The 18,410-nt window shown below is 53.6% G+C and overlaps 1 protein-coding gene across 3 annotated transcripts; it reads left to right on the top strand.

Annotated features, from left to right (window-relative positions):
- Positions 1-6,647: 6,647 nt before the first annotated feature.
- Engase (endo-beta-N-acetylglucosaminidase) lies at positions 6,648-16,855 on the top strand. Of its 3 annotated transcripts, none has more exons than XM_048451833.3 (14): positions 6,648-6,962; positions 8,853-8,923; positions 9,043-9,244; positions 10,500-10,648; positions 11,062-11,219; positions 11,747-11,895; positions 12,140-12,305; positions 13,614-13,717; positions 14,036-14,144; positions 14,451-14,641; positions 15,050-15,198; positions 15,523-15,631; positions 15,915-16,029; positions 16,164-16,855. In XM_048451833.3, exons 1-14 carry the CDS (start codon positions 6,844-6,846, stop codon positions 16,569-16,571), a joined length of 2,199 nt encoding a protein of 732 aa, XP_048307790.3. In that variant the 5' UTR covers positions 6,648-6,843; the 3' UTR covers positions 16,572-16,855. The 3 variants fall into 3 exon arrangements, with proteins under 3 accessions (XP_048307790.3, XP_048307791.3, XP_048307792.3); XM_048451834.3 differs by having other exon boundaries at positions 6,650-6,962; positions 15,526-15,631; XM_048451835.3 differs by having other exon boundaries at positions 6,893-6,962; positions 9,047-9,244.
- Positions 16,856-18,410: the final 1,555 nt, after the last annotated feature.

The following is an 18,410-nucleotide window of genomic DNA, read 5'->3' as shown; positions in this document are numbered from 1 at the left end:
TCCTGTCTCAAAAAACAAAAAACAAAATCATCAGAGAAAAGGGACAAATTAGAGCTGCATAAATCAATGGACTCCATTTAGCTTTATCTTATTTGATGTGTGCGATTGTTTTGCCTGTAAGTAAGTGCACTGTGTGCATGCCTGGTGCCCCTGGAGGACAGAAGTGGAGTTACAGATGGTTGTGGGCCATTATGTAGGTGTTGGAAAACGAACCCAAGACCTCTACAAAAGCAGCAAATGCTCTTAAGCGCTGAGCCATCTCTCCAGTTCCCACAAAGCTCAATTTAAAAAAAATGTACTGCTGATTAAAAAAAAAAACCCTCAAAACATTGGATAATTTTACAACATGGCACCATTTTTATAAAACACAGTATCATAAAGTACATACACATGTTTTAAATATGTATGATTGTCTGGAAGTGTATTGTAAAATGTCTGCAGGATGCAGGCTAGTCTGGTGATATGGAGTGTCAAGGGATCTCTCGAGAAGAGGGGTGAGTGAGACCCAACCGGGTGGGGGTGGGAACTTTGATCTTGTTGCAGGCACACCAGGATATAGGAGCAGAGTCCAACAAAATGGATCCGCCAAGGTGACACGGCCCTTTTGTGACGCTGGGGATAATCCCAAGATCATGCTCCTGGGTTGACTTTCCTTTGGAATCACGGACGAACGTCCTCTATTCTATGCCATGGATGAGAGCTCTGTTGGACGCTGGCAGACAGCGGCCTGTAAGGTGGAGACTAGGTGACTGATGTGTGTGGGACAAGCCAATGCAAACGCCAGGAGGCGGGTGCATTTTCTGGGAGGGTTAAGACAGAGGGACTTCCTTGTTCCATTGGCATGGCAGACTGTCGTCAGAAGTGTGGAACTCTGCCTCTTTGCGACATCGCTGTTTCTTTAAAGCTGCGGGGTGATGACGTGGCTCTATTCTGCCATGGGCAGGCCTGCCAGGATGCTCATCTCACCACTGTGTGATCACAATAGAATAAGGGGCTGGGGATGCAAAGACAGACATCCCAGGTGGTGTCCTTTCACGGTGGAAGCCGGAGCAGGTGGCTTCCGTGAAGGCATGTTGGCTGGAGTGTGCCAGGAGCCATCAACCCCTGACTGGGCAAGCTGCTGAGCAGGTGCCTAGACACAGCCTCCAGTGGGCAGGACGCTGGGCCAGGCTGCAGGAGCCCGAGGTCAGAGCCTGGGGAAACTGCAGGCAGAAGCAGCAGCTGGAAAGGTTTGGCTTGTGCCTCAGCTGCTCTGGCGGCAGACCCCTGAATGGAGGGACAATGGGATCTATTGCGGAAGGGATACAATGAGAAAGAACAAGATAATAACATTTTACAAAACAAAAACACCCCCACAGCCCGGTTCAAACCAGGGAAAACGCAGCCTTGCAAGGCAGGCTGACAATCCAGTTTCTCACGTCTCCATATAGAAGCCCCTTTCTAATCGGCCGAGTGGCTTTCTGATCTTAGGACGGTGCACACATGGCCTTCTCACTTTCCACTCTCGTTTGCCGGTCCACAAGCTTCAGGATCTTTATGATCAAGTAGGCTTTGTGCTAAATCCTGCAGCCTCGATGTGGGGACAGAGCAGGTAGGTCTGTGGGCTGTGTTGTGGGGCTTGGCTGAACAGCAGCAGAGGCAGTTTTGAAAGAAGGGTGCGTATGAGAGGGGTGAGTGTGTGTATGTGAGGGGGGAATGAAGAGAGAGGGGGAGCGGGTGAATGTGTGTGCATGAGGGGGGAGTGGTGTGTGGGTGTGCACACACATGCGTGGTGTGGAGGCTAGAAGTTGATATTAGATGTCTTCTATCTTGCTGCACTTTCTTTTGTCTTTTCATCCAGCATCCAAAGCTGTTTAAAATAACAGTAGTAAGATCTAGGGTTGGTTTGCGGCCATGACCAGCCCTTTGGTCTCTAGCACACTGGAGCTTAGAGTGGACACAGGACTTGGTGTGGCTGTGTGAGGTTCCTGGGGCCTTGCCAAATATCCTTACCCCTCCCAGCCCTTCTGAGGACCAGACAGGAGCATGGTGGCACAGCCCTTCTGAGGACCAGACAGGAGCATGGTGGCACAGCCCTTCTGAGGACCAGACAGGGGCATGGTGGCACAGCCCTTCTGAGGACCAGACAGGAGCATGGTGCCACAGCCCTTCTGAGGACCAGACAGGAGCATGGTGCCACAGCCCTTGGGGGACTCTTGGGCCAGCTGGAAGGTGAGGATCTTATCCTTAGCCTCGAGGGCAGGGCTTTAGGCCCAGCTGCCTATCACAGAGCATATCCCCTCAGCGTGGGCACTTCCAGAAATTGCATGTTATCTGTGACCATCCCCACAACCACTGCTGTTTCCTTCTCTTGGTCAGGATGCGTCATCTTTTGGATCATCCAGGACAGGGACAAAGGTAGCGCAGCTCACGAACTGGCTGGTTAGTGCAACTCATAAATTACGTTTTCAGCATAGCCTGATTGAAAGTAGGTCTAGATGTCCTGGCTCTTGGGCTCCTGTGCTAAACCTTTTGGTTTTTACTGTGGTGAATTTCACCACTGATGATGGCGCCTCTGTTGTAGGAGGAGTGGGGCTCCTTGTTCCGTCCAGCCTTGCTAGCGTACACCCGAAATAACCACACGGAAATTGTATTAATTGAATTACAGCCTGGCCATTAGCTCTAGCCTCTTATTGGCTAACTCTCACATCTTGATTCATCCCATTTCTAACAATCTGTTTGTCACCACGATGTCATGGCTTACCGGGAAAGATTCAGCATGTCTAACCTGGAGGCTGGCTCCATGGCGGCTATCTCTGCCTTCTTTCTTCCAGCATTCTGTTCTGTCTACTCTGCCCACCTAAGGGCTGCCTGATCAAATGGCCAAGGCAGTTTTCTTTATTCAACCAATGAAAGCAGCACATAGAAAGAAAGACCTCCTATACCACGCCTCCTGCTTGGCCTGGTCCAGAAAGTATAGGTATTTTAATGTGTGCCACATGTGTGCAGATGCCCCTGGAGACCGGAAGAGGGCGTTGAATCCCCTGGGGCTAGAATGAAAGGCAATTTTGGGCTGTCCTAACATGGGTGCTGGGAAACAAACTCAGGTCCTCTAAAGGAAGAACAAACACTCTTAAACTGCTGAGTCATCCCTCCAGCCCCTCCACTTCTATTCTGAGACAAGGTTTCCACTGAACGTGGCTGTCTAGACCAGTTGGCTAGTAAGCCCCAGGAATCCTCCTGCCTTTGCCTCCTGCACTGTGATTACAGTGACACCCACCCTTCACATGGGTGCTGGGGACCCAAACTCAGACTTTTCTGCTTTCCCAGCAAGCATTTTACCCACCGAACCCTCCTCAGTCCCCGGAACGTATGCCCAACTTAGAATATTTTCAATTGTCTGTGTGTTGATAGGGATGAGTCAGGGAACAGCGGCTACAGTCAGCCCCTGACATGAGCAATAGCCCCACCTCAATGCGGAGGGCAGGGGGCGTGAGAGAGTTTATTTCTGGAGTCTAATATGAGTGATCACGGACTGAGAACAAATTCAGGTCACCCCAAATTCCCTGTCTCAGTAGCAGTTTCATGGAGTTTTTGTAGTCACAGAACAAAGAAAGTCATAGTGCAAGAGACTTTTCAAACATATTGTTGGAAACATCAGGTGGCTGGTTACAGAACAGCAGGGGCCTCTGCTGTGGCTCAGGTGCTATTCCAGGGGCAGAGATAGCCCAGGTAATTTGTGATTAGACCCTGGACCTGCAACATTGTAACTTTCAATAATCAAGGAAGTCTTTCTTTCTTTCTTTCTTTCTTTCTTTCTTTCTTTCTTTCTTTCTTTCTTTCTTCCTTCCTTCCTTCCTTCCTTCCTTTCTTTCTCTTCCTTCCTTCCTTCCTTCCTTCCTTCCTTCCTTTCTTTCTTTCTTTCTTTCTTTCTTTCTTTCTTTCTTTCTCTCTTTTTCTCCCTCCCTCCCTCCCTTTATTTTTTTATTTTATTTTATTTTATCAAGACAGTGTTTCTTTGTGTAGCTTTGGAGCCTGTCCTGGAACTCCCTCTTAGACCAGGCTGTCCTCAAACTCACAGAGACCCGTCCGCCTCTGCCTCTGCCTCCCAAGTACTGGGATTAAAGGTGTGAGCCACCAACGCCTGGTCAACCAAGGAAGTTTCAATCAGCAGGTCAGCTTATAAAACACAATTTCTCCCAAGAACTGTTGCTCACACATCACCTTTGAGTCAGCTATTATCGTAGGCACAGAGGATGCGCTGGCTTTCAGAAAACAGGTCTCCTGGGAGACCCTGCATGCTGTGGTCCAGGTTGATACTGTACCTATCCTATCAAAGATCCAGGCTGCTTCTGTCTCACTGTTCTGTACCCTCTCATAGACCCTGGTGGCTGCCAGTTCCAACCATCAGATCCTGCTGTTGGCAGATACTCACCCTGCAGCCAGCAAGAAGCAGGGGAAGAGAAGTGGAGGACCCAACCAGAGCAGCAGACCCCTGGCCTCCCACACCAGCCCTCATTCTCACTCCTCTTTCCTCTTGCTTCTGATCTCTGGAGCGTTATGGGGGGGGAACTGAGAGGGAGGGGACAAGAAAGAGCTAGGCCATGTTATGGAATACTGTCCTCTGACTGTGACATGACCATTGTCATCTAAGTCCAAGCAGCTGATCCCCCTCACTCATATGATCTTCACAGGACCGGCCTATTATCGTGCCCTTGTTGGTGGGGGTGGGGGCTGTCATTAGACCCTAACCTCAGAGTCCAACCACGTCTATTCTCCCACTTGTAACTCTATTCCAGATGCACAGGTCGCAGGAGGGGCTGGAGTAGAGGTGGGAAGTTGGTTGAGTGTGTGTGGGGGACCAGTCTCATCTATTCAGCTTTCAAGACAGCTGTTTTTCTTCCTCAAGGCTTCATGTTTGATGACTGTGTTTGGGGTTGGAGACAGTGGCCCAGGTTTGGGTGAGCTGCTACCTTCTTTGTCTCAGTCCCACACAGAGCTCTGCTCCCCACCCGGGGTCCGTGGGAAGAGGTGTCCTGCCAACTCTGTCTCGTAGATCACTATAATCCTGCTCCCCGGTGCCTCTTCCCTGTCTGACTGGCTAGCCAGCAATAGAGCCGGGGCCCATATCCAACCACCTTAGTCACTGTCCCTACCCTTGGCGTTTATGGGTGCTTGGGGCCTCATAAAGCTCAAAGGTTGCAAACAGTAGTAAAGAGGCCCAGTTAGCTTGGCTTGGGCAAGCTGCAGAGGGATGTTGGGCTTCATCTCCTGGCGCCTCTCACCGCTCAGAACATGAAACATCAAATTCACTGTGAACCTCCCCTCTGACAGATGCCGCTTCCTGGGTCCTGCGTACATGACTGGGTATATTTCTGCAGAACACAGGCTTGGGAGTGGGGAAATGTGTTCAGGAGAGAACTCTCCCTGCTCATCAATATATGAAATCCATTCCAGCTATTTCCAAGTCGTACAGGATGGATAGATGCAAACAGTCCCTCCAGGAGAGCCTCCCTGTCCTCCATACCCCATGCCCCTCCACCTGCCTTTTCCATCCTGATCTCACATTGTAGCTGAGACCTTCTAAGACCCACCTTTAGCTCACCTCTCTTTTGTTGATTAACAAGAAAAGACAGTCGTCAGCCCTTGTCGATACACGAATGGGGACCACAGTTTTTTTCTTTTATGCTGTTCTGAATATTACTTTTCAGTGAGGAAAGCAGAATTCAAACCTCATCAATGAAGCTAGAGTTGGCTCAGTAGGCTTGCCTGTGAGCTTTGCAAGCCCGAGGACCAGAATTTGAACGCCCAGGTCCTGGGTTAAAAGCCAGCATTGTGCTGCCTTAGTGACATGTCAGTTGTCTGTTCTTCTCCGTGGTCTGTGATGCTGCTAGCTCACACGGTTGGCTAGGTTTTTCAGTACCAGACATGATTCCCCTTTTGGTGAACAGACCTCAAGTCTAGTTGTGTCTCCTAGAAATGGCAGAGAAGCTACATCCACGAGGCTGCATCAACACAACAATTTATTGCTTAAATAAGACCTGAACAATGACGGCACCCATAGACTAATATGGTCCCAATCTTAGACAAGTAACTACAGGCAGCTACAGAATGCTGAGAATGGGGAAAATAGTCTTCCCCAGGAAAAATCCCTCCCTGGTTAGTTATTCAATACCAAATGGCCAGTACTGAAAACATACACACAAGTAACATTTGGAGGGACTGAACAGGCTGTGTTTATATAGTTAGGAATATATACATGCATATGGAACAACAATTAAAGAAATAAAAATCATGAATTTGAGAGAGATCAAGCGAGGGTGGGAGGGAGGAAAGGAAGGGGAAAATAATGTAATTATATTTTAATTAAAAAAAAAAAGAGTTGAGTATGGTTCATATGCCTGTAAACCCAGCATTTGGAAATGCTAGTTGGAGACTGCGGATCCAGGTACGCTCCAGGGCCCACTTCCCTGGACTGTGTGGCCAAGTTCCAGGGCTCATCGCTAGCGTCTACTGACTGGGTGGTGCTTCATCTGTCCGGGCTGCACCTCAGTTTACTGAGAAGAGAGCTTTGCGGGGAACTCTAGATCACACAGATACGAGTTTTGGGGCTCTCCAAAAACCGTGGGCTCAGAAGCCTTTCTTCCAGACTCCGCCCACAAAGGCCCGCCCCTCCGGTTATTTAACTCTGGTTCCACGCACCCGGTTTGCAGAGCGCGGTCTTATCCTGGCCGGAAGGAGCCACCCACAGCGTTTCTCACTCTCCATTGGCTGAGAGCGGCGGCGGGGGCAGGCCCAGGCCTACGATTGGCTGTTGGAACAAGGTTGTCCCGAGGCCCCGGCGGCCGGCGGGCGCTAAACGCCATGGAAGTCCCGTCTGTGCTGACCCGGGGGGCTGTGCAGCGGAGGGGCCCCAAGTCCCCGGAGAAGCAGGAGCAGGACCAGCCGGGACGGAGACCGGGGAGGCGAAGGCCGGGGCGGAGGTGCGCACGGCTGGGCTGAGCTCCGGGTCTGGGCCCGGGGTGGCCATGCTGCTTGTCCCTGTGTCCCTGCACAGTGCGACACTGTCACTTCTCGCGGTGGGCTCCCTCCATCCCTGCGTCCCTCTGTCCTTCCATCTATGGCCGCCTACGGGCCACCCGAGCAAGCTAGCAACGTCCCTGGGCCATGACAGACCCTGTCCCAGCCCACCGGGTGCCGTCCCGGTAGCCTGGCGCCATGACTACCGTACCTTTCTTTGGCCCTGTAAATCAGGCATTGCCATACATGGATGGCTTTCTGTTAGGCTGATATTTGAACTGAGACTTTCGGGAAGAGGAGGACCGCGGTTAGTGGCTATCCACGTGGGAGGATCACAATGAGCAAAGGCACAAAGTCAGGAGTGGACAGACAGACATGTCCCTTAGGTCTGGGGATTTGTTCCTTTGGGGTTAGTAACATCCTGGTAAGTGGGATACTGGGAAGGGTATCAGCGCAGACTTGACCTGTCTCGTTCTGTTTTTAGACCCACAGTTGTGAGACAGCTGGGCCATTCAGACGATAGTGTGGTTGCTGGGTAGAAGGTCTCCCAATCCGGTCCTTTCCTTCTTTCTGGAGGAATTCTAAGGTGACAAAGATGAACAGGGGTAGGCAGGATTGCTCTGAGTTCCTTTGGGTGCAGCTGAAGGGTAAAGAAATCAGCCAGGGAAGGGCATCTGGAAGAGAAGAGTCTGGAAATGAGATTTGAAAGGGGATGATTTACATGGCCCGATGACACAGGCCTGTGTTATCCGACTACTTGAGAGGGTGAGGTAGGAGGCTCACAAGTTTGAGGCCAACCTGGTTTAGCCAGGCTGTGTCTTCAAATAAGAAAAGAAGGTCTTGAGATGGAATTATGGTAGAGCACTTGCCGAGGATGTGGGAAGTCCTGAGTTTGAGTCCTGGCACCACAGGAAAAAGAGGGTATCTCCATTTTATCTCCAGACACCTGCTGCTGTCTGGCCGTCTCTGTAGTTCCAAGGGCTCCTCAGTTTAATTGCAGAGGTCCTGGGTCAGTGATTGGTGACTGATCCTGTGGAGGGAACTTAAGTCACTGCTGAGGCTTGGGCCCTGGGAGGTTTAGATGCCTGGGGGGGGTCCCTAAAAGGTTACTATGTATCTTCTCACTATTAAGATGATACTTTTAAAAACATAATAACAAACAAATGAACGCTTCCTCAGACATCGCTTCTTCATGAAGCCAAGGTACTCTTCCTTGTCATTATCTCCATTGGTGGACAGCGGGAGCGCTGTGAGTGGTCCATGCCCCTGGGTGTGGACAGAAGACAAAGCCTGCTTCTGGCCTCTCAAGGCCTTCAATTTTGCAAGTACTTGAAGACCCTATGTATTCCTTGGCCGCAGAAGGCCTGTGGCCCTAAGAAGTACCTACCTTGGGGTTCTCAGTGTGTGATTTGCCTGTTGGGTAGGGAAGGTGTTTACTCAGGTGTGGACTGCTATTGGCGCCTGTCCAAGCAGAAGCAGGCCCTGGTAGCTAATAAATAAGATGAGCCCTAGCTGCCCAGTCTCTGGTTCCATGCATGCCTCTGGTGTAGGTTTTATAAACCATGTCCCGAGATAGCTAACCATTTGCTTCTAACTGTTAGTTACCCTTTAGGGGGGCTGAGAATACAGCTCAGGTGATAGCTCACTTAATGTGCTTAAAACTTAGTTCAGTCACCAACACAACATAATGGAGCACCCCTGAGGCCCCAATGCTTGAGAGGTGGAAGGAGAAAGAGTAGAAATTCTGTGTTGCCCTTGACTATGCAGTCAGTTCCAGACTGGCCTGGATGACACAAGACTTTGTATCAAAAACAAAAACAAGTTAATCTTTTAAAAACCCACCCTTTGCCTAGGATCAAAGAGGACCAAGAAGAGGAAGCGATTTTTAGAGATGTGGTCAGTTTCAACCCGGACCCTTTACCAGGTGAGGTGACCAAGGCCCCCACTGTGGTCATTGCACCTTCCCTCCCCCTGGTCTGGTAAAAGCATCCGCATGAATTCCCTGATTGCCACCATTCCTTACTGTCTCCCTCTGTGGACCAGCTAGATATTATGACAAGGACACCACCAGACCTACCAGCTTCTACCTCTCATCCCTGGAGGACCTCCTGGCCTGGACCCCCATCATGGAGGATGGCTTCAACGTCGCCCTGGAGCCCCTAGAGCGTCGTCAGCCCCCACTGAGCAGCCCCAGGCCCCGGACCCTGCTGTGCCACGACATGATGGGCGGGTACCTGGAGGACAGGTGAGGTTCCTGACATAGCACTGGTCTCATTGCTGGCCGTCCTAGCATGGGAAGATGGCGGCAGCTGGAGTTGGGAAAGGAGGTTCTAGACGGGCCCTCTGCACCTCAGGGAGAGAAACTCAGTCCTATAGGTTAACTTCACATGGCAGAAGCAAGTTGGAGTTGGGTGAGTGTGTGTCTGTCTTAGCTACATAGATGGTTAGCTCCTCAGGCTGCCCCTGAAGAGGATCACCACCCGTGTCTCCAGGCCTCCGGGCCCATCAGCCATGTCCTCATTTGGTGTGTGTGTCCGTAGCCCTTCCCCTAAGCTCTGTCCTCATTCAGATCTCTTGCCTCTGGCTTCCTGGGCTTCCTCTCTCTCAGCTATGCACAGGTTAACTAGAGTGATACTTTAAACGTCTAGAGGACAGTCTTAGACAGAGTGATAGGAAGCTGAGTCAGAGCCAACGGCCCACTCTGGGGCCTGGCCGGCCTGCAGACACAGGGAGACGCAGGCACTGCTGACCCTGCGCCTGGGACGGAAGCCAGAGACAGGGCCTGTGCCCAGCCTTTCTGCTTCCTTCTCTTTCATCTGCTCACAGAGGCCAAAGTGCTGTCTGTGCAGATCCAGCGGCCCGTGCCAGCTCCCTGCCCAGTGAGTGAGCCCTCCCCAGACACACGAGGATGTTTGAGATTGGGTCTTACTCTGTAGTTTAGTCTGGTAGAGAACTCACTACGCTGCCCAGCCGGCTTCCACCTCCAGTCCCTCTGCCTCAGGTGCCTCCATGCCTAGCCCCCTCCTCAGGATTCTTTGTGGGTCTGTGTGTGTATGTGGAGGCCGGGGTACAACCTCGGCTATTTTTCCTCAGACACTGTCCACCTTCTTTTTGAGATACACTTCCTCAGTGGCCTGGAACTCATTAAGTAGACAAGGCTGGCCCATCTGTCACTCTCCTCCTTCCCATCCCTGAGAGTACATGCACACTCTACCCTACCTGAATTTTTAATTTTTTTTTTTTTTTTTACTAAGTCGGTTCTGGGGATGGAACTCCCTGCAAGGCAGGCCCTTTGCTGGCTGCCACCCCAGCTCCTGCTCCTGGCTGCTCTCGACAGAAGAGCCTCAGGTAGTTCCTGCTCTCGCTCCTCCCACACAGGGTCTCACCCAGCAGGCTTTCAGAACTGGGGTGTGACACCTCACCCAAGGCTGCTCTCTCCCACCCACCATCAGTGTCCTGATTCTGTCTCCTGGGACCTGACTCTGTCCCATGTCTTCCAGGTTCATTCAGGGCTCGAAGGCGCAGAACCCCTACTCCTTCTACCACTGGCAGTACATCGACATCTTTGTGTACTTCAGCCATCACACGGTCACCATCCCCCCTGTGTGCTGGACCAATGCTGCCCACCGGCACGGGGTCTGCGTGCTGGGTAAGAGCCAAGCGGCTGGTGTGCCTGTTGGGTGATCCTGTGACATAGCTGTGCCCGTGGGTCAGGACGGGTGTCTGGACATTTTCCCAGGGAGGACCAGATGGCATCTATTTTTAGCTATGGCCCATCGGTCATTGTGGTGGTGAGCAGAGGGGCCATACTGTGTTCCAGAAAAGCCCTGCTTACATACATGAGTAGTGGTTGCATCTGGCCCGAGGCCACAGTTTGCCATCCACTGGTTCAGACCAGTGCCTCTCCAGCTTCATCCTGCATCCCCTGTGACCACATCTCAGAGGACCACTGGTAGAATGTCTACATCCTCCTATAGTCCTGATGTCTAGCAAGCACACTTGGGCAAGCCCCAGGTCAGAGGAGAGCCGTCCCTGCAGCCGTTTCTATCTCTTGTCTCACAGGGACCTTTATCACAGAGTGGAAGGAGGGTGGCAAGCTCTGTGAATCCTTCCTGGCTGGGGATGAGCGCTCCTACCAGGCGGTGGCCGATCAGCTGGTCCAGATCGCTCAGTTTTTTCGTTTCGATGGTTGGCTCATCAATATCGAGAACTCCCTGAGTGTAAGTGCTGCAGCCGTATCTGGCGCTGCAGCCGTGTTCTGGCGCCTGCCCCTCCACCCGTTGCTTTGCAGACCCTTCTTGCTTGCTTCCCCTGTCTTGATTCCTTGCTCTACCCTCACCCCTTTGCATGACCCCTCTTGCTCCGCACCCAGGCCCTAGCCCCTGGTAGCAAGACCCACTTCTCGTGTCCCAGCTGGGGCCACCAGTGCCATCTCTGGCTGCTAGTCCTGAGCTCCGTTGGCTTTGCTCTGCTTGCCTCCCTCCTCAGTGTGGTCACACGCTTTCTCTCCATCCCTGCTTTGGGCTTGTGTGGCTTTTCTGTGGTCCTGGCCCCTTCCCTTGCTTTTTATCTTTTCCTGAGTTCCAGGCTATTTTCTTTCCTGTCCTTCCTATCCTGTGGCTGTAGGACAAGGGGCATTTCTGACAGGGCTGGCTCTTATGGCCTCCCTTCTCCACCATACTGCGTTATTTCTCACGACAGACATGCCCAGCCTTGCCAGAGTCTGATCTCCCTTCCCCCCTTGCAGCCGGCTGCTGTGGGGAACACACCCCCATTTCTCCGGTACCTGACTACGCAGCTCCATCAGCTGGTTCCTGGAGGTCTGGTGCTCTGGTATGACAGCGTGGTACAGAGCGGGCAGCTCAAGTGGCAGGATGAACTCAATGAACAGAACAGGTGAGCGCCAGGGGCGGCCGTGCAGGAAGAGGAGCTGGACAGGTTACAGGGCATCCTGTGTGGGCAGCTTTGGGTCAGAGGGAGCAGGTGTGATCAGTACCCACGGGGCTGGACGCGGCAGAGTCTGGTCTTGGGCAGCCCCAGTCTGTGGGTTCTGTGTGGCCCTGAGCATCAGGGAGGCTGACAGCTGATGAGTGTCCCGTCCAGCTGTGCATGGCCTCAGCTGGTCCTTGCCACCTCCCAGGGTTTTCTTTGACTCCTGCGATGGCTTCTTCACCAACTATAATTGGCGGGAGGACCACCTGCAGAGGATGGTGGCGCAGGCGGGGAATCGCCTGGCTGACGTGTATGTGGGTGTGGATGTGTTTGCTCGGAGCAATGTGGTCGGAGGCCGTTTCGATACTGACAAGGTAGGTGGTGGCCTTTTCACCGCACAGGGCTACTGGTCTGCACACCCTTGGTGGCCTCTTCTTTGGGGACCTTCTGTTCTTATTAGTACCACAGAGGAAAGAAAGAGCAACTGTTCCCTGAGAAGGGTTTCTCTGTCTAGCTATGGCTATCCTGGAACTTGCTCTGTAGACCAGGCTGGCCTCGAACTCACAGAGATCTGCCTGCTTCTGCCTCCCGAATGCTAGGATTAAAGGCGTGCGCCACCACTGCCCGACTCCGTTTGCTTCCACTCTTGAATCATCCCCCAGACGCCGATTTCCCTCCCCTCCTGGGCTACGTGCTTTGGAGCGCGTTGAGTGACTTCTCACGTCACTTAGACAGAGGGAATGTGTAGGAGTTGTAGTGACAGAGGTGAAGCATCCGTGTTTGGGAACAGTGAGATTTTTCTGGCCAAGTCAGCTCAGCAGGGAGGAGAGGTGACCCAGTTCCTGTCTGTAGGTCCAGAGGGAAGCTCTAGATGAATCATTTGACCCAGGGCCCTGGTTTTACTTCCGTTGTGATCAAATGCTCTGATTAAATGCAACAGGTTACAGTTCCAGGCTCCAGCCCATCAGTGTAGGGAAGTCTGGGCGGCTGACACAGCACCGTCCAGATCAGAGGGAAATGAAGTCAATGCTGGCTTATTCTCAGCTGGCTCTCTTCTCCCCCACCTCTCATTATTTTTGGGACAGGGTCTTTCTGTGTAGCCCTGGCTGTCCTGGAACTTGCTGTGTAGAACACACTTTCCTTGCCTTCCCCGTCTCTGCCTCCTGGGATTAAAGGTCACCCCGCCCAGCTTTCTCCTCTTTTATATTGTTCAGGACTTCCTTTCCTAGGGAATGGCACTGCCTCCAATGGGCTAGGTCTTCCTACATCGATCAACAAGATGGCACTCTCTCAGACACGCCCACAGACTAACCCAGATTCCCAAGTTATTCTAGTTGTGCAAGGTGACAGTTAATACAAAGGAGCACACAGTCGCCCAGCCCAGTGACTCTACCTGCTGTGATTCTCAGGGGAGAAGAGGGAGGGGGAGGTGGAGAGTCCCAGTGAGTTCACTGCTCTGCCCTCCACGACAGCACCATGACTGAGTCTGCCATGTTTTCAGTTGTTTCTTCTTTAGCTGGCTTGTGGGACAACAGGGATGAAGCCCAAGACCCTCTGCTTGGAGTTGTGAGAGAGAGCTTTCCCTAGCTGGCCCTAAGAGATCCTTCCCTGGGAGCTGGCCTCCAATCCTGCCTGGACTCTGGTCCCAGTGTGCGACATCTCCCTCGTTTCTGTCTCCCCAGTCACTGGAGCTGATCCGTAAGCACGGCTTCTCGGCGGCGCTCTTTGCTCCTGGCTGGGTGTATGAGTGTCTGGAGAAGAGTGAATTCCTTCAGAACCAGGACAAGTGAGTCCCCAAGGGCTTTGCCTGGACCGGCAGGAGAGGGGGCATTTCTGCTGCTGTGGGTACCTGGCATGGCTCAGGTCTAACTGTATAATAATCCTCTCCAATGGGGTGGGACTGGAGGGCAAGAACAACATGGATGCCCTGGCAGCCCCGACAGGATGCTAGAGACCACCTGGGCAGGAGGGAACGGAGGATGAGAACCACTTCCTGCCCATGTCATCTGGCCTGTCCCTAGCAGGGTGCCGCAGACTCCCCAGCTCCACAGGGCTGCAGGGAGGTGGAGCACCCCCTCACCCCAACTCCCTGTGTCCCTGTCAGATTCTGGAGACTGCTGGAGCGCTTCCTGCCCACACACAGTATCTGCTCCCTGCCCTTTGTCACCTCTTTCTGTCTGGGGCTAGGACCTCGAAGAGTATGCTACGGCAAGGTGCGGTCGGGTGCTGAGGACAGGGTGGGAAAGTGGGCTTCTCTGTGTCTGGCTCTGGCTGGGATGGGCAGGAGAGAGCCAACGGGTGTGAGCCGGAGTGTTATGTATGGCCTTTCTGTCCCTACCTCCATGTTCTCTTTGCCTCTGCAGAGGAGGCTCCTGCCCCTGTTCCATTTCTCACTCACTCTGTCGACCAGGTTGACCTTGAACTCACAGAGATCTGCCCGTCTCTGCCTCCCAAGTGCTGGGATTAAAGGCATGCGCCACGACCGCCCAATCTTTTTGTCACTTTTCCTCTTTCTTCAGGAGCAGGCAGTGGGGTCCTGGTACCATCCTAGTGCCCAGGAGACCCAGCCCCTCTTTGGCGAACATAAACTGGCTGGAGACAGTGGGGGCTGGGTGAAGACACACTGCTGCCTGGCTGACGCCTGGCACGGGGGCAGCTCTCTGTTGCTCCGGGGCCTGATCCCGCCTGAGCTTGACAACGTAGCCGTGAGGTGGGTGAGTGATGGCTGAGGTGTGTGGGTCTCCGCCTTCTGTCCTCTGGGTCTGCGGCTAAATTAGGCAGAGGGTCTGCCAGAGCCAAGTAAGGAGCAGTCAGACCTCAGATCTTTTGTACAGTGTTCAAACGCATTTCACAACGCCTCTGCAGCCTGCTTCAGTGTTGCATGACTGTGTTGTTTGGGTACAGTGTCATGCAGGAGTTTGAAACAGCCCACCGAGTGGCACTTCCCAGCACGTGGCTGCCTTAGATGGTGCATGGGAGGAAATTAGAACCAGGGCCTTGCAGTCTGCAGCAGAGTCTGGCTATAGGAAAGGCCAGGCCCTAGCCACGGTAGGGAGGGAGGGGCAGGTGGAGGGTCTGCGGCCTCTCTTCCACCTCTCATGAGCTTTCTCTCCTCCAGGTTGTTCTCCTTGCAGGTTCCACTGCCACCCAAACTCTTCCTGTCAATGGTGTACAAGTTTGAAGGCTCAACTGATGTTCAGGTGGCTTTGGAGCTTACAACAGGGGATGCCAGCAGCTGCCATGTGGGTGGCATATCGGTGCTGAATGGTGAGAGGCTGGGTGACTTCCTGGGAAGGAGATGGCGAGGGCCCTGGCTTGGGGTGGAACTGGTGTGGGTGGGGCTGCTGTGGGCGGGGATGGGTGGTTACCACCTAGGGTGGAATCTGTGGTTTGTGGTCACAGAGATGTTAGACAGGGGTCTCCTAACCCCTCTCTACTGCCCTCCCCAGGGGTCTCCTAGACCCCCTTCCCTCCACTGCCCTACCAGGGGTCTCCTAGACCTCCCTTCCCCGCACTGTCCTGCCAAGTAGACATTCTGCCCCTCTTGGGTTTTCCTGTGGGATTCTCCTTTCTGAAGCCCATGTCTTCTAGCAGATTCTGGCTCAAGGCACAGTCCCCGACCCCTCCGGGTGCCCCCCACCAAGCTGGCCAGGTGGGGTGGCCGTTGTGGCCAGCAGCTCAGTGGGGGCTGGATTCAATGGTGAGTCCCTTTCCTGTCAGGTCCCCTTAAGGCAATGGGCACACGTGGAGGAATGTAAGGAGCAGGAGTCCCCCACTGAGAACACTGGAACAAGAGGGAAGGAGAGACCTTGGTTTGACCCTCGAGTTTTTGCAGCAGTGAGACAGACCAGAACATTCCTTGCAGGAACCTGCTGTAGTCTGGGGCCCCATGACCTGGGGTACCCCTGGGATGCTCCCTGCTTCCTGCTGTGGCTGAGGCCCTCCCCATAGCTGGCTTGTGAGTGGCTTGTGTATTTTTTCAGCTGCTATGAGGTGAGCCTGCATGGATGCCTGCTTCAGGACCTCTTGGTGAGCTTCTCACGGCCACCTGGCAGCAGGGAGGAGAAGGGCTTCATTTGTCGCCTTGGAGAGATCCAGGTGTGTATGTGGGAACTGTGGGGAGAAGGAAGGGGTATATGGGGGCATGTCTGGGTCCCGGGTGAGGAAGGGGTGGATGGAGGCTGAGGAGTGCCTCCCTGGGCATTTAGCCAGCCAAACCTCTCTCCTATCAGGTGGTTGATGCCAAAAGCCTGCTGGCCCCTCTGCCTCGGGTGCAGAAGGTCACCATCTCCCAGCTCCGCTGGCTCCCGCTGATCTCTGGATCCGAGGGCCGACCTGCCCAGCTCCTTCTCAGCTGCACTCTCCAGTGGTCCTTCCACCTGCTCCAAGCCAGGTGCTTCCAGATTCACTGCCGGGAACAGACAGGAAGCAGCTCTGCAACAGACGGGACTGAGAAGCTAACGTTCCTGGGCCTGGCTTTTGCCAACCAGTACCGTGTGGTGGACTTGGTAGTGGGGGCTGCTAGATTTGGGCAGGATGGTCGTGTGGAGTTCCTGGTGGAGCCTGTCCCCAGGGAGGGCTTCCAGGTGCCTCAGGCTGAGTGGGGCAGGGCGGCCCTAATCTACTCAGCCCCTCAGTGAGCCCATCCCAGAGCATGGTACCCTTCTTGCCTCAAGACTCGAGGTTTCCTCTTGGTCAACCACCCAGGGCTGAGTGGACCACTGAGTATAGCTGGGTCCCCAGGTCTCTAGGCTCTGGCTGTGCTCCCAGGGAGCTCTGCCCTGTGGGTGCTCCAGGTGAGTTACCTAGCACCCACATCCTTCTGTGTAATGCCCTCCATGGGATATAGGACTCAGGGGAGAAGGAGAGCGCTTGAAGTTTCTTTCAGAAGGTTCAGTAAAGACTACCACTCACAGTCTGAAAAGATGCTTCTGTTGGTAATGGTGGCCATTTATCCCCGCAGCTTTGACAATCAGAGACAAACCTCACTGGTGGCAGTAAGGACCCTGAGAGGCCAGGATTTGTGATGCTCCCTGAAGACTGAGGCAACACCCCTCAGGGTTGGAGTGGGAGTCGGGTACTCACAGGGTAGCTGGGATGGTGCCCCCTAGGACTAGGAGCTCCATCTGGTAGGCATTGGCACCCCCCCCACCTGTACAAGGTGGGCCAGTCACACATCAGACTACCCGTGTGGATGGCGGCTTTGGCAGCTAAATGTCCCCTGCCTGTGCACAGGCTGTCTGCCATGGTGAAGGTGCAGAGGCATTAGGTACCACTAGGCTTCTTCCCCTGCGTCTCCTAGAGATTGGTGAGCCTTACCTCCCTCCAGGTGCGGCTACATCTTTAGCTGTACAGAGCCCTGTTGACATTGGGCTGCATGGAAACCACCCATGGTGTATCCGGGTCTTGTGCTTCATGCTCAGGCCACGATCTCTCTCATCCCTTCTTGGTTCATACATGGGACCCTCTTTGACACAGCTCTGGGGTCTGACCTGTGGATGCCAGAGCAGTCTGTCGCCATCCCCCAGAGGTGAAGGGGCTGGATGGGTGGGGCTTCCTCAGAGTCCTGCCTGAGTACCAGGCAAGGACAAGGGTGGCTCCTGCCTGTACGAGTTGATGCTTCTGCCCATCTTCCCTGATTCTGTGGGCACTCTGTCTCTCATGAGTGACACCTATAAGGGTGAGGACCTAGAACCATTTCTGCCCTGTTTCTCCTGTGATTCTATCAGCTCTCATAGGGACAGAGGCAGGACAGGGCCTCTGGTAAAGTCCAGGCTACTCCTGTACCCTGGCATGTGGCCACCAGCCTTGCAAGGTGGGAGAGGAGCACCCAGGACTGAGATGGCCGTGCTTTCTCTGGTCTGTTGCGGGAATCTGCCCCCAGAGCCCTGGCTTCCCTAGTCCCAGTCTGGAGTGGAAAGTCCATGGGCGACAGGCAGGGCAGGTGGTGGGTTCCGGGGCAGTGCAGCATTCCCGAATACCCTGCTTCCCTTATGGTACCGAGGTCACTTTTTAAAAGTGCTGGTTCCTTCAAATATTTTATGCAGAGAAGGAGGGAAAATTTATAGTGGCAATTATTTTCTTACAGTCTGGTGAGCAAGCAATTAGAAGTAAGGGGGCTTAGCAGAGCGTGGCGTGAGGCAAAGCCGCGCAACCCCTCTTCCCAGGAGCACGGTCCCCAGTCCCGGCAACACTGACTCCTGCGCAGGAAAATTAATCTGCCGGCATTTAAGCCCGGGCCCCTCTGGTGGATAAAATCACTTGGAAATAAATTATCCAATGTGAAAAACGAGAAGGCAAGTCTTGGTGTGATCCGGCTCTCGACCCCAGCCCTGAAGTTCTTGGTTTGGATTCTGCGTCTCTCGTGGCAGATCTCAGCCCCTGCCTTAACTGCCCCCCACTACTGTTCTTCTGCCACCTCTTTCGGGCTCAAGGCTGGGCCGCACATTCACCTTGGAATGAATGAAGGGCCACCGTTG

Source organism: Myodes glareolus, chromosome 9 (assembly GCF_982192425.1).
Source record: "Myodes glareolus chromosome 9, mMyoGla1.1, whole genome shotgun sequence".
Classification (NCBI taxonomy): Eukaryota; Metazoa; Chordata; class Mammalia; order Rodentia; family Cricetidae; genus Myodes; species Myodes glareolus.
This window is presented reverse-complemented; position numbering and strand designations above follow the sequence as displayed.

Bases quoted from the DNA above. Each gene is read 5' to 3' on its own strand.
- Engase (XM_048451833.3), top strand. From the start codon at position 6,844: ATGGAAGTCCCGTCTGTGCTGACCCGGGGGGCTGTGCAGCGGAGGGGC. The intron at 11,220-11,746 runs GTAAGTGCTGCA...CCCCCCTTGCAG, and splicing joins ATATCGAGAACTCCCTGAGT to CCGGCTGCTGTGGGGAACAC. The intron at 14,145-14,450 runs GTGCGGTCGGGT...CTCTTTCTTCAG, and splicing joins GAAGAGTATGCTACGGCAAG to GAGCAGGCAGTGGGGTCCTG.